The sequence below is a fragment of the Malaya genurostris genome, chromosome 1, assembly GCF_030247185.1.
Source record: "Malaya genurostris strain Urasoe2022 chromosome 1, Malgen_1.1, whole genome shotgun sequence".
Lineage (NCBI taxonomy): Eukaryota > Metazoa > Arthropoda > Insecta > Diptera > Culicidae > Malaya > Malaya genurostris.
In genome coordinates, this window is record NC_080570.1 from 37,330,594 (window position 1) to 37,344,885 (window position 14,292).

At 36.1% G+C, this 14,292-nt stretch overlaps 2 protein-coding genes across 2 annotated transcripts; one reads left to right on the forward strand and one right to left on the reverse strand.

Moving 5' to 3' along the window:
* Positions 1–4,032: 4,032 nt before the first annotated feature.
* Positions 4,033–4,807, forward strand: LOC131437411 (small ribosomal subunit protein uS3m). Its single transcript, XM_058606727.1, has 3 exons — positions 4,033–4,143; positions 4,209–4,380; positions 4,446–4,807. The coding sequence occupies exons 1-3, from the start codon at positions 4,123–4,125 to the stop codon at positions 4,733–4,735; spliced, it is 483 nt and encodes a 160-aa protein (XP_058462710.1). The 5' UTR covers positions 4,033–4,122; the 3' UTR covers positions 4,736–4,807.
* Positions 4,808–4,855: 48 nt separating this feature from the next.
* LOC131437373 (nucleoporin Ndc1-like) lies at positions 4,856–6,662 on the reverse strand. Its single transcript, XM_058606662.1, has 2 exons — positions 6,346–6,662; positions 4,856–6,278 (listed from the first exon to the last, which is right to left on the reverse strand). Exons 1-2 carry the CDS (start codon positions 6,660–6,662, stop codon positions 4,856–4,858), a joined length of 1,740 nt encoding a protein of 579 aa, XP_058462645.1.
* Between the last annotated feature and the right edge of the window lie 7,630 nt (positions 6,663–14,292).

Below are 14,292 nucleotides of genomic sequence, written 5' to 3' on the forward strand. Positions count from 1 at the left end.
GAATTTCCAGACAAAATTGTAGGATTTTGAAGCATTTATTGGTAGGAGAGAGAACCTCGATTTGTTTACTTTTGTAAGATACGTCCTTCTTTGAAAAACAGTTGATATGAGCACAGCACATAATGAACAACTATTAAACTCGACGTGAACATTTTAAAAGGGCCTAAAAACAATTGACAGATTCTCTTTGTTTACTTTTTCTTTCGATTATATCTGCGTTATTACGCAATTGTTCGTTACATGTATGATACTATTACAAAGCTGGAGATATTTTCTTTCATTCTATATACAAATTTGGTAAGTGAACGTCAAAATTTCGGTGTTATTAACAGAAGAGAAAGTAAACAAAGAGATTCTCTCATTGGTTTATGTGCCCATATGAAATGTTCACGTCGAACATTAAGTTTGTTCTGCTTTCTTGTATAGCAAGTTTGTGCAATCTCAATGAACGCCGTAACGAATAAGAGAATACGAGATTTTTGCTTTCCTTGCCAATAGAACATGCTTTTTTTTTTTATTAAAAGCTGAACTTTGGTGTAAGAAAAGCAAAACAATATCTAATATAAAGTGTACTTGATTTGTTTACCTAGCTGTTTGTGTATGATGGATGCCTATTTACGTATCCTCTCTTTGTTTATTTTCGTTTTTTTTTACTTCTCTCGACTTTCTCAACCATAATTCTAATTACACCTTTTTTATTGTCTTTAGTTTTCTTGTTACTTTTTGTTTTCTTTTTTAGTTTTTGTTTTCGTAAAATTATTGAAATTTTTCCCTTTCTTTAACATTTTGAAAGTTTTTTTTTCAATTTTTACCGTGTCTGTTTAAACCATTTCTCGAGTTTAAAATAATATCCTTCTCGTATACACGTTTACGAATAGTAAAACCGCACACTTAAAACCTTTTCTTGAGCTCGGCATAATAAAATGCCGAAACTGATCAGCAACACCTAAATTTGCTGATTGCTCAGTAATCAATACGCATGTTTCTGAACTTCGTTAAATGCATTCACTGATATTTCGGTAAAATGCTTCACTTTGCCGAAATTTGGCATAATTGCTTGCTGAATTTATCAGTAAACAACAGATATGCCGACATCAGCAGAGACGTTTGCCGAGATTTCGGAATATGCGCTAGCTGTTGCCGAGATTCAGCACGACAGCTGTCATTTATTGCTGCGTTACATTTTCGCTTCGCATTGCGCGATTATTTTCTGATGAAATTCTCGAGTGAAAAAATGGATAATCTTCAAAGAAACGTGGAACCACTTGCAAGTAAAAATATTGAATAAATATAGTGACATGTTTCGCTTTATAAAAAGCGACTTTATCAGTCGCAGTCGACCGTATATGCATCATTAAATATTGAAAATTTTTGTATGTTTATTTTTATTTTCATATTTCCAGCTCGACTCAAGGTGGCCGCATCCGGAAACGCCACTTTTTATTATGTTACATGTTTTAAGGTAGAGGCTTTAAGCACTACTGGCAACAAATTTGTAAGCCTCCTTTAAGTGTTAATAAAATGAAATTTTGATCCTGAATGGTGTGTTTATAATGTTTAGAAATTACAAACAAAATTAATTGACTAGATTTTTTATTACTGATGATTCGGTAATTTGTTTTTTCATTTTTTCGTTTTATTGGATTGCCGAAAATTCAGCGAACGTTTCACTGAGCAAACAGTAAATCTTATGCTGGCGATTTCGGCAATATTTGACGTTTGTCAAATTTGAGGGTGCCGAGACGCTCAGTTATTTTATTTTTACCGAGATGATTGCTGATTACTCGGCTGTGCGAATCTCGGCATTTTTTTGCCGAGACTCAGCTAAAAAATTTAAGTGTGCGGTTTGTACCCTTAGCATGTAAGTAAAAATGTTACGAAATAATGTACTAACGAGTTACATTTGACCGAATCATGCCTGTTACAAACCGTTTCAGGCGATATTGTCGTGAGATAGGGTAACAGAGGTATTTTGGCTACTTCATATATTTTGGCCCACCTAACAAACTTTATCGATTTCATCGGATTTTATCGATGTTAAGTAACTCATTTTGCATCAATTTGAAGCTAATCACATTAAACTACCTATTACGGAAGGGGTTTTTAAAGATATTACAATATTTTGTGGATATTTTTTTAAAGTGGGCCAAAATAAAATCAATTCTAAAGTGGGCCAAAATACCTCTGTTACCCTACGAAGCGTTACATTTTTGTAAATCTTAGATGTTAGAAAGCGTTACATGAGTTACATTTTTGCAAATTATAGGTGTTACCAAGCGTTACATGTGTTACCTTTTTGTAAGTTATAGACGTTACAGAGCGTTTCATTTGTTACTTGTTTATGTTATAGGCATCACGAAAAATTACATGCGTAAGTTATAGACGTTACTAAGCGTTACATTCGTTACTGTTGCATTTATCCTCATTAATACATCTAACCATTCAAAAGCGCATCCAACCGTTGATAACAAAGTCGAAGCACATGCGATCTCTCCTAAAGTATTCTCTGTATTTCATGACATTTAACGAGTTGTTAACACAACGCAACCAATCAAGAAAATAAATTGCTGGATAAGAAAATACGTTTTGTGGTGCATTAAATAATAAAAAAAAATTCATGAATTTGATTATATGGCTTGTTATAAACTATAAACATGAACGCAGGACTGTGTTTGAGATTTTTAAGTAGGATTTCGAAATGCGGTAGTTACAGTTCGATAAAAAAATCAAACTATGTACAAACACAACTACTCGAAAATAAATTGTTATTGGTTTCGTATTAGTGAAATCGTTAAATTTTGCGAGAATTTTAGACGTATTGAACATCATCTCTACCGCAGGTTAATATAAATCGAGACGCCAGGACTAAAGCTCTTGCACGAAATAAGTCTTTACGTAGAGTACCACAACAGAGCTTATAGCTGGTTTGATAGCGATCGCCTTCTTGGCTGAAAAGAAATTTTAACAGATAATCTCGGAAGTATTTATCCCTCTTTTATGTAACATTGTTCTTTACTTTCGGCACAGAACTGTTTGAAATATGCATCGACGACACGACCTGCCACTCGTCTATCAAAACTGTATCGTAAATTTAACTACCCCTCAGTAACTGGAAATGTCAAATCGAAAACGCAAGTGAATTTTTTTAAACTGGCAGCACAAGTGCATATATTATTGATTTTGAATAACAGTCACCATAACCTTGGTTACTGCATATCGAAGGCAAGATGAATGTAAACAAAATGAATTTCAGATCGGTTATTATATTACGGAACATTTAAATGGATTTACCTGCCTCGAGCGTAATGTAAAAATTGAGGAGTATGAGCTATGTATTTTATAAAGGCAAGTTTAAAATTCAGGTCTTAGGGACATTGGGATGCATAACTCACTGCTGACTGCTGCCGTTGTGTGATAACAGCTCAGCGCAAACCAACGAGGAAGACATGGAAATGACCGGCAACGAGCTGAGCGAGGCTGCGGTACCTACATAACGTACGGTAAAATGATTTCTTTGTGAAATTCCACTAGTAATCAACAAGGTGAAATACTGTTTCCACTGCTGCGAAATCAACCGAACACTAATAGAACTATTCCACCGCTTTCAAAACATGTTTAATGCTGATTTTTCTTCGGAGTGCCTGGTCGTGTCGTCGTATGCATCCTCCATAATAAATCAATTAGGATCTCTTCCGGTCATCATTTCTGCAGCTTCTTAACACAAATATAGTTATCAACAACGTATCAATCACCAAGGTAATATTTTGAACCATCAAAAATCCAACAAAAGACGATCGATCCATAACCATCCGTTACTATGATCAGTAAAGATGAAAAAGTAGCTACAAGAATATGCACAACCGAAAAAGACGATTAATCCATTTGGATCAGGAATGAAGTTTTTGAGTGTCGTCCCCCTCGAGTAATTCAAATACCTTTCTATAGAAAAAGGTAAAACAATATAAATGAGTGTGACGCTTACGAATATGACTGTTTTTCGCTACACGTGTTAAGAATCGATGAAATTGAAATCGAATGTTTCCGATTAAAAAGTGACATTTCATCTGCTTACCAAATCAACGGGAGCTACTTGCGGTCGGTAGTACTTGCGAAAAAATCAACATGTTACAAAACATTCGTTTGGTAAATGTTTTAAAGATATATGATTCCGCAAAGCATTACGATCTATTTTGTTTCGATTTGTCTAGTTTCCCTCCGCTAGCCTGGCGAGACGATGGATACACACAACAGTAGCGTGCAGCAAATCACAATCGGGCAAATATAAAATTACTCCCAAGGGCGATCGCCCACTGACTTATGAAATGGCCAATCCACCTTACCAGATAGCCCACCGCAAGGCTTGGAATTCGTGGAACACTTGTGAGTGACCTGCGCTTAATGAATCAATGTATTGATGATGGTGACGATGGTTTTTCACTTTTCAGCCAACCTACAGGGCGAGGAACGTGCCTCCCAAACCATGCTGGAAGATGATTTCATACGTCGCTTTATGGTCGGTACCTGGCACGGTCTGGTGCTGTCGGAGGTGATAATCAAGCGACAACATAACCACGTACGGATAGCGGCCATCATGCGCCGGGGAATTACGCCTCGCAAGATGTACTTTCTGATAGGATACTGCGAAGAGCTGCTGAGCTACTGGCTCCAGTGTCCGGTGACGCTGGAACTACAGACCACGGAAGACAGGAAGGATGTTATTTTTAAGTATATCTAGGCGATGAATCGGATATTGAATTCTACACACGATTAGAATTAATTGAACTATAATTAGTGAGTCAAAAACTTAATTTAGAAACAAAAACATAAGAAACGTAGACCGGTGTTGGAAGGTGTTCTACACCTCCCTGTAGTTGATGAATCCTTGCAGGGCCTTTATGTCGTTTGGTTCCAAAACAATATCGATCAGATAATCGGCGAAGGCGTACGTGATTCGGTACAAGCTTCTACGAATGGCCGCTCTCAGTGCCAGATAGTTTCGGTCAACCTTTTTCACGTCGAGCTGAATTGAGCCCACTTTGTCAACGGTCTGTTTCAGATGCAGCAATGTTCTGATAATCGATGGCAGGTCGTCTTGAACAACCCCGAACTGGTCTTCGGCGATGGAGTGTGCTGCCAACGACGCCAGAGCCTGACTGACCCAAACGATTTGTTGCGATTGGCTGGCCAACAGGTAGCACGGTTTAGCGGTTTTCGGTTCCCCAAAAAGATAGTAGATGCCAGGGATGCTGCAGAGCATACTGCGCAGTACATCGAGGCGCCGATCGACGGTCTGACAGATGTTACTGGGTTGTGGTTTTGATGCTGGATCTGTAGCAGATTCTGCGAATGAGGAAAGACTACGAATGCCGTAGCTCTCATTGTACTGTTTCATCAAAATTTTCTCGGCATCACCCGAAGCGGTAGGACGAAGTTTGTTCACCTCTGGTCGTGCCTGCGATGATGCGGCTTCAATCGATTTGGACAATTCGGCTGAAAAGTGCCGTATAAGGCGTATACACTCCCCAGACACCAGTCGCCAATTGTACGGATGTCCACCGGGTATTGACAAGGCGTAGAGTCGGCTTCTTCGAGTGCCATCGTGATCCTCTGCAATCGTGAACAAATTTAATGCCGCCAACTGTTGGACGATCAGAATCTGTTTACTCGCCAACGCTTCCGTCAGAGTTACTTCGGAATCTGTTACCATCGAAGACCTTTCCAGCGGGAATTCTCGGTACTCGGTTAGAAAGATGTGAAACAACATCTGCATCAGGTTCATATTGCTCAGGATTTGAGACAGTAAAATCCAACAGTACAGCAATAAACGAATATCGATCAGGATCGAGTAGAACGACCCCAGCGATGACTCTTCGGCCAACGTGACACCTTGAAAGAGTGCCGTCACTTTGTGCCGGAAATAGACACAGCAGAATGTGTAGAAAAAGCTCGTATATATCAACGTTGGAACAACCGACTTAAAAAGTGACCGATAGACGATGTCGTAGAGCTGAGATCGTATCTGTTGGTACCGGGCTTGCTGTATAACCGGAAAACTTAGGCTGGCTTGCTCGGTTTTATTCTTGATGAAAAAGTACACACCGGCGAACGTCCCTCCGAGTACGAGAAACAAATATTTTTCATTCAGAATATACTTTCCATTCTCAGCCGGTAGGAACAGATTTCGATATTCATCACGCAGAAAGCGAGTGTAAAGCCAAGCCGTTAGAAATCCAATAGCGCAATTCACTACCAGCAGAATCCATTTTTGTATGATAGTCCTAAAAACGAAAAAAAAACAAACATTCAAACGCGATCGAATTCGACATCTTTTTCCCGTCAACTAACCGGTAGATTTGCTGGAATCTGGTCGGGCAATAGGTAACTCCCGAGAGATACGACTTTGCCAGGAATATTCCGTGCACGATGACAGCACTTATCAGTGGCATGATCCACATCCAGGTGGAAAGTGAACAGAGCAACCGGAACGAATCCAATAGCCAACCGATCGGGTGCAGCACACTAAAGTTTACCAGTAGCAGAAACATCGTCAGCAACACGTACTGGGCCGCCACACTGTACATGATGGCAAAGATGAAGCGTTCGACACAGATTTTGCGGCATTCTAACTCCCGTGACGAGACCGGTTCCACGATGGCTGCCATTTCAAAGGCACTTTTACGGGATCAAAACTAATTTTTATATGGTATAAATCACAGTCGATCAGGAGAAAGCCTTGCACTTTTACGGCAGCACATAAAATCAACTTTTACTCTTTAAAAAAGTGCTATATTTTATCAATTTTCGTTAAATAACCACCAAAAATGCTAACAGTTTTCAACTGGCGCGCGGTTGATGCGGCTTTTTGTTTTTCACGACCAGAGATGCCAGGTAAAAATTTAAAATATCTGCAGACAGGGTCTGTAAATCTGAAAAAAAATCTGCAGTCAGCAAGTAGGGTAACAGAGGTATTTTGGCCCACTTTAGGATTGATTTTATTTTGGCCCACTTTGTAAAAATATCCACCAAATATTGTAATATCTTTGAGAACCCCTTCCGCAATAGGTAATTTGATGTGATTAGCTTCAAATTGATGCAACATGGGTTACTTAACATCGATTAAATCCATAAAGTTTGTAAGGTGGGCCAAAATATATGAAGTGGCCAAAATACCTCTGTTACCCTATGTCTTGCTGGCAGCAATTTTTCTATAAAGTATGACACGCAAAACTGACTTGGCGAGCAAAAAAAAAAAAACAAAGGTCGCGAAAATTTCAAAAGTCTGTTAATATAGACGAAAGTCTGCGAGAATTTCAAAAATCTGCAAAAGTCTGCGAGAATTTCAAAAAGTCTGTAAAAGTCTGCACAGCAAAAAATGTCTGCAGCAGTATTGAAGAATCCAACCAACTCTTTTGCGATCGCAGCGCTGCCCGAGTGGCGAGCTTTGAACTAAGCGATGGTGATAATTTTCAGATTTTGCTTGAAGATTCGAACAAAATGCAGGGTTTTTATTATTTTTTCTTATGAATCGAATACTAACATACAAAAACGTGTGAAAATTTGGTAAAAAAAATCGATCATTAATGATTCAGTAACTTACCGTTGTATGTTTGATTGATATTTATGGAGAAATCGTAACATGAAATACCAAATTCGAAGAAGTGAGGTTGGGTACTGTTTTCATATCTGGGATATTATTTGTTTTTATGGTTGGATTTTGAGATTAATTGATAAATTATGATCAAAAGTTGTTTTATTCGTCTATTTTCTCGTGTTTTTTCATCTAAATAAAATCTGTATGTGAACTGAAAATTTTAAATTTCATCCGAGATTGTCAAGAGTATAGGACAATTTGAAATCATATATTTGATGACAACACGTGAATAATCGTTTTTCTTACCCATATTTGTAAGGTTTTGCCATCTGCATTCTTTTAAACTCAAGTAAATTGAAAAATTCGTCAAAAATTTTTCTAAATACATGGGATATGTCAAAACAATCACCATAACGCTATCTCGTGGTGACCACGCTGATTGGATTGTTCAATACCCCAAATCTGCAGATTTACAGACAAATCTGCAGACCTGGCATCTCTGTTCACGACAGTGACTTTTATCTCAACACGTTACACTCTCAAATGAAAGGGTCCAATTTAAACTATTTATTTAACAGATTAAAAATGCTTGCTAAGAGATGGCGCTGTGAACATGGTGAAGTGGCTGTTGACTGCGAAGAAGCGAGCAGATTTAATTAAATGTTGAGCGTATGTTGCACGGCATTCTGGTCGAAATGAATTGAACAGGAATGGTTTGTAATTGTTTTATACGCATCACGCTGGGAAATTGAACATATTTAAAACAAGAAAACTAGAAGCAGATTTTTAATTTTGATTTACGATGATTTCTAGCCATAATATGATTGATTTGAAATAATTTCTCTTTTCAAAATAAACAATGTTCTCTGTTTGATTCGAAACGAAATTTTTGTCTAGTCAAATGACAAAAATTTTTGTTCCTGCTGATTTGATTGTTGAAATAAACTAACTGTTTATTACATGTCGACCAAAGATGAGTGGATGTTATAGGGAATGTCTATTCAATCCAGTTATACTTTTTTATAAAAAAGTTTATGATCTTATTTGTGTAATGATACAACTAGGTTTACTGTTTAAATGAACCATACTAGTTTTATTTCTTATAAACCATAGCAATTTTTTCCCGCGCTATTCGCGTCCGAGTATAGCCAAACTTCCATTTACGTAACTTATATATGTATATATGTATTAATATACGTACGCATGTGTGCAAATATATGTATTTCTTAATACATATAAATATTGGTGAAGTAAAAGGGATCATTTATATGTATAAATATATACACATATACGCAAATGACTTCAAAGCAGCTCCCGGAATAGATTGTTGAGCAGAAAGCGAGTATAGGAAGAAAGAGTAAAAAGATAGTTTTTATTTCACCTACAGGGAAAATCTCTTCAATTTCTAAACAAACAAATTTCTTTGTACATATCGTATGTTTAACACACACACACACATATAAATATATATATATATATATATATATATATATATATATATATATATATATATATATATATATATATATATATATATATATATATATATATATATATATATATATATATATATATATATATATATATATATATATATATATATATATATATATATATATATTATAACCTGCATATCAAGTTAGAAAAATCTACGCTCTTGAATCGTCGATTGATGGAACGTAAAACCTACACATTTTTACATTCTATTCGTAATGCTATTCTTATTGAAGTATTAAGGTCATGCTTTTTCGTTTCATCGATTTATCATTTATTGGAGCCTGTTTTTATCAAAGACGCACTAGACATTAAACTATGCAGTTACTTTGCGGTTAAATATTTTGTGGTGTTAGCTGAAAACTCAAATGATAAGTTTTTTAATCATAACTTAATGATCTCGAATTCATCCTTGACAGCACCGTAGGACTATTTTCATTCTTTTTTTTCGTCGTGGCGTAAAAAATTAACAAACGTTCATTCTCACCAGTTCAGCCTTGCGAGCATGTAAACAGTACTGCTCAAATGTCAAATAAATTGAGGTTAGCAGTTCGCTTACACGTTCACCCAATCATACTCAAACTCAATGTCACATAACTCAGAATACCACAGCTGCCTCACGAGGATGTAAACAGCGCTACTGAGCTGTCAAACAGTAGTGAAGTAAAAAAAAGTAAAGCTTTGCGGAAATCACGCAGTTGATTTCCGTTTTATTCCAAATGACAAAATGGGATACAGTTTCAGTGTGTTGTACGTCCCTGTTTTACGCACAGTCTCTCGATTCATTACAAATTTCCAGCATCAGCACCAAGAGGAAAGACATGTAGGAACACAGTTTTTCTACCACAGATTTTGTTTACAGTCATTCGTTCTAATTCGACATAAAGTACCATCAAGATATGTTGGACCCATAACAGCTATTTTAATTAGTAAGTTACGTTGCAAACAGTAGCTCAAACTATTCAAGGACACCAAAATCCGGCATCATATACGTGTTTCAAATCCATTCATTCTATGCGGAAGTTTGACATAATGACTCCGAAAGAGATTCTTAAGTTTTGCCTAGCATGGAATCCATTTAGAAATTATTATAATTTCGGAGTTGCATTTGAAAATATAATTTTTTTTTCAACTGTGTCAGAAAAGAATATTATTCAATGTGTGTTGATCCGTTTTGTACACGATAGTAGTTCATAAAAGTTCTATTTAAGTTATTGAAACTATTTTTTTTTCAATGCAAGAACTAGCAACATAAATTGTTTATTTCATTTAACATTTTTTCTCTGTTACCCAAACGGTGACATCTGCACTCACTCATAGAAAAATATTTCCACTTGTACTATTATTATTACTACTACTGCTCGTTTTCCTGATTGCGGCAATCGACACGTCTTTTAACAATACGGGTTACTGTTATTTTGAATCATTTGCTGTACACCTATTTCCAAAAATCGATTCCACTTTTCACGTCATGAGGTTAGTAACTATTGTTTCCTATTCGTTTGGCTTCACGGTATATATTACAACATTACAACAGAGACTCCTACGAAGATTCATACATGAGCAATGGGATCTACACACTTACAGTTTTCTTTTTTAATTGAATGTTACGTTCTCGGTTATACGTCTAACAGTATGCTCACATTAGCGCCGATGTCGCGTGATATCCTGTAGTATGTCATTTGATATTCTATACAATTTTATATCCACGGAATATAACAATTTCGTCGTGAAATCCGCTGAATCACAAACAACATCATGTAATTGCAATTAGTTATAATATCGATTGAATCTATACCAGATAATACAACTCGCACTGGAGCAAATTCTGCTGCTGGAGTTTATATAGGAAAAATTTAAACAGAAAAATATTTATTCGAACAGTTCTACTGTCAAATTTCAAACTTGTATACGCATCCGTTCTATTTTTTTCTATATTGACTTTTCTAACAGCTTACTTACAACCACAAATGCACAATTGTCATTTAGAAATTAGTTTGTTTTCATCACGAAGCACCTTCCATCAAACAGTTTAAAGTACGGTTTAGAAGATCGCATCGAAAAGATGTTGTCAATGATTTGTTCGGGAAATGTGAGAGTTGGATATCTTGTTAATATGGTGTCTTTGGTTACAGGCAAGGAATGCCAATTAGGTTTTTTACCGTCACTGCTAACCTCAATCGGATGAACACATTTTGACAGTTCAGCAGTACTGTTTGTAAACACAGATTTTTTTGTTTGTTTGTTGACAAATTGGATAAAAGCATTTACGGTCCATATCGCCTAAATAGAGAAATAAAACATTTGCTCACGATTGGATACGGTTTGTTTTTGAGATTTATTAAATAAAAGTGACTAGTTGCCAAGTGTAAAGATGATTGTTAAAAATGTTTTCTTCGGTTTTTGTTTAAGCTTGTTTGTAAACAGTACCGTTGAACTGTCAAGGATGAATTTTGTTTCATTCGTGACGTCACGATAAAAAATTCAATTAGGTTTTTTATCGTGACGACACAAATGAACAAGTATTCATCCTTGACAGTTCAGCGGTACTGTTTACAAACAAGCTTGAACAAAAATTGAAGAGCACATCTAAAACAATCATCTTTACACTTTGCAACTAGTCACTTTTATTTAATAAATATCAAAAACGAACCGTATTCAATCGTGAACAAATGTTTTAAAACTTTATTTAGGCGATACGGACCGTAAATGGTCTGATCCAGTTTGTCAATAAACAAACAAAAGAAATTTCTGTTTACAAACAGTACTGCTGGACTGTCAAAAAGTGTTCATCTGATTGAGGTTAGCAGTGACGGTAAAAAACCTAATTAGGTTCTAGATGATGACAACACAAATGAACTGCCGATGAATCAAGTTCATCATTGACAAATAAATATACTTATGTTGTTTTCGCTTGATGCCAAACCTAACCCAGTTTCCACCCTAACTGCTGTCAAACCGTTTGTTTGAAGTCAGTTTCGAACCTAGTTTCAACGTTGTTGAACTGAAAATCGAGTCAGTTTCCAACCTGGTTTTTAAATCAGTTTTACTCAAACCCCCGTTGCTAAGTGCGAAATCAACACAGTTTCGTGAAAAGTGTTTGTTTGATGAAACTACCCTGGGTCAGTTTCAGTTTTCTCAAGCGAAAACGACATTAGTGTGAGGCGGCTTGGAATTTCTAAATTCAAACGATTAAACTTTGATGAACTTTTAAATTGTAAAGTTCATTCTGTTCATTTTATGAGGTTATGTAATGTTCGTGTAAAACCTAATAGAGCTTACTATACCCTTGTGGCAAATCACTGACACTAAGAGTCTCCAATCAATATTAACCCTAATTAGATTTTTTATCGTGACGTCACAAATGAACAAGAATTCATCCTTGACAGTTCAGCGGTACTGTTTACAAACAAGCTTGAACAAAATCGAGAGTCACATCTCAAACAATTATCTTTACACGTCACAATTAGTCACTTTTATTTAATAGATCTCTTAAACGAACCGTATCGAATCGTTAACAAACGTTTTGATACTCTATTTAGGCGATATGGACCGTGCACGTTCTCATCCGTTTGTCAACAAACAAAAAAATCTGTTTACAAACAGTACCACTGAACTGTCAAAATCTGTTCATCCGATTGAGGTTAGCAGTGACGGTAGAAAACCTAATGATCGAAGATTAAAAATCAGCTAATTTTCAAAGGAGGGCTAACATTGACAAAAAATGGAGAAAATCATCAATGAATATTTCGAATTTGGTTTCAATTCCTATTGATGCATTATCTTATATTCTCAGATCGATTTTAAATAGATTGATGAATTGTTGGTTTATCTTTAGAAAGTATACTAATTTTTCCGCTTTCCTTCTATATCAACTGAATAAATCAATATAAAAAGAGTTTCACTCTTTTGTTTTCGATTTGATTACTTTCTGCGTGAATAATGAAGTTACGCCCTCGGCCATTTATCGTGAAATTGGTTTTTGCGATTGAGACAATTCTGCGGGTAACGATAAAACGTCCGATTTATTATTTTCAACAGTGAAACATTCGAAAACATCTGAAATGACGAATAGGAAACTTAAGAAAATAAATGAAACGACAGCTTTGACCGTTTTGAAATTTTTTAGTCAAAACTGACGGGTTTATTCTTATGCAAATGAAACTCGATCTGCTAACTTTTGTGAGATTCGTCCTTCTTTGAAAACAGCTGAAATAAAGAAACTTCTACCTCTGAAAAAAAATTATAAAAACATGTTCTGGAGTGGTTTAGTTCAAAATGCATAATTTATATCAGATTAAAACTCTAAATCTGAAAGTGAAACTAGAAAAACTACCCACATTATCAGATCCGAAAGGATTCCGAATCAATTCCGAATCGGCGAGAAATTTTCATTCGGAATTTCATGTGGAAATCATAATGGATTCCGAATCAATTCCGACTCCAGTGCAACAACCGATTCCGAATGAACCGGTTCGCCTACAACCGGTTGATTCGGAATTGAGTGAGAAGATGCGGACTGAATTGTCAATTCGTCTTCTTCTTCTTCCTTCCTGATTTTGCACGTTTTCGTGCTGATTTTCAGTTTATTTTTAAACGAAAACATTATATAACTGAATATACAAATTTAAATCTTCATGTTTTTCGTATATACAGAACTAGTAAATAACCAGTTCTTCTTAGAATCCCAACATAAACTATTGAAATTCGCTGGAAATAAACAAAACGACCTACCTTAGTCAGCATCATCCATTCCTCTAGCTGGAGTGTAGTGAAATGGCTTAAGTCGCTTAAATTTCACACTAACACATTCATAAAATGAGCGAATATTCAATGACATTTATAATGTCACTGTCAATCAGGTTGATCGAGCAGCCAATTCAGGCGAAAATTCTAGCACTGAACCGATCGAGCATTAAAAAATAATGTCGATAATGTGGGTAGTAGCTCAAACAGTGTTCTACTCGTGTTTTTAAATATAGAAAATAAAAGAACCGTAGCGTATGCCCACATTACCGAAATGACGGAATGACCAATGAATTCTTACCCACTTGTACGCGGCGGGCAGATTTCCCCCCAGACGGCTGGCTATGTCTGCCAGCTATTTTTGCCGGAATTCTACCAGAGTTCCGGCAAAAGTCTGGCAACAATGCAACAACCGTTTCCGGCCGAGAATTTCGCCTAGCGGTTATTAACGGTTCTTTTCT

What these genes read in the sequence shown, in the direction of transcription:
- LOC131437411 (XM_058606727.1), top strand. Translation starts at nt 4,123, where the DNA reads ATGTTACAAAACATTCGTTTG. An exon ending in TGTTACAAAACATTCGTTTG is followed by an intron (nt 4,144 to 4,208) that starts GTAAATGTTTTA and finishes CGATTTGTCTAG; the next exon opens with TTTCCCTCCGCTAGCCTGGC. An exon ending in TTGGAATTCGTGGAACACTT is followed by an intron (nt 4,381 to 4,445) that starts GTGAGTGACCTG and finishes TTCACTTTTCAG; the next exon opens with CCAACCTACAGGGCGAGGAA.
- LOC131437373 (XM_058606662.1), bottom strand. Translation starts at nt 6,662, where the DNA reads ATGGCAGCCATCGTGGAACCGGTCTCGTCACGGGAGTTAGAATGCCGC. An exon ending in AGATTCCAGCAAATCTACCG is followed by an intron (nt 6,279 to 6,345) that starts GTTAGTTGACGG and finishes TTTCGTTTTTAG; the next exon opens with GACTATCATACAAAAATGGA.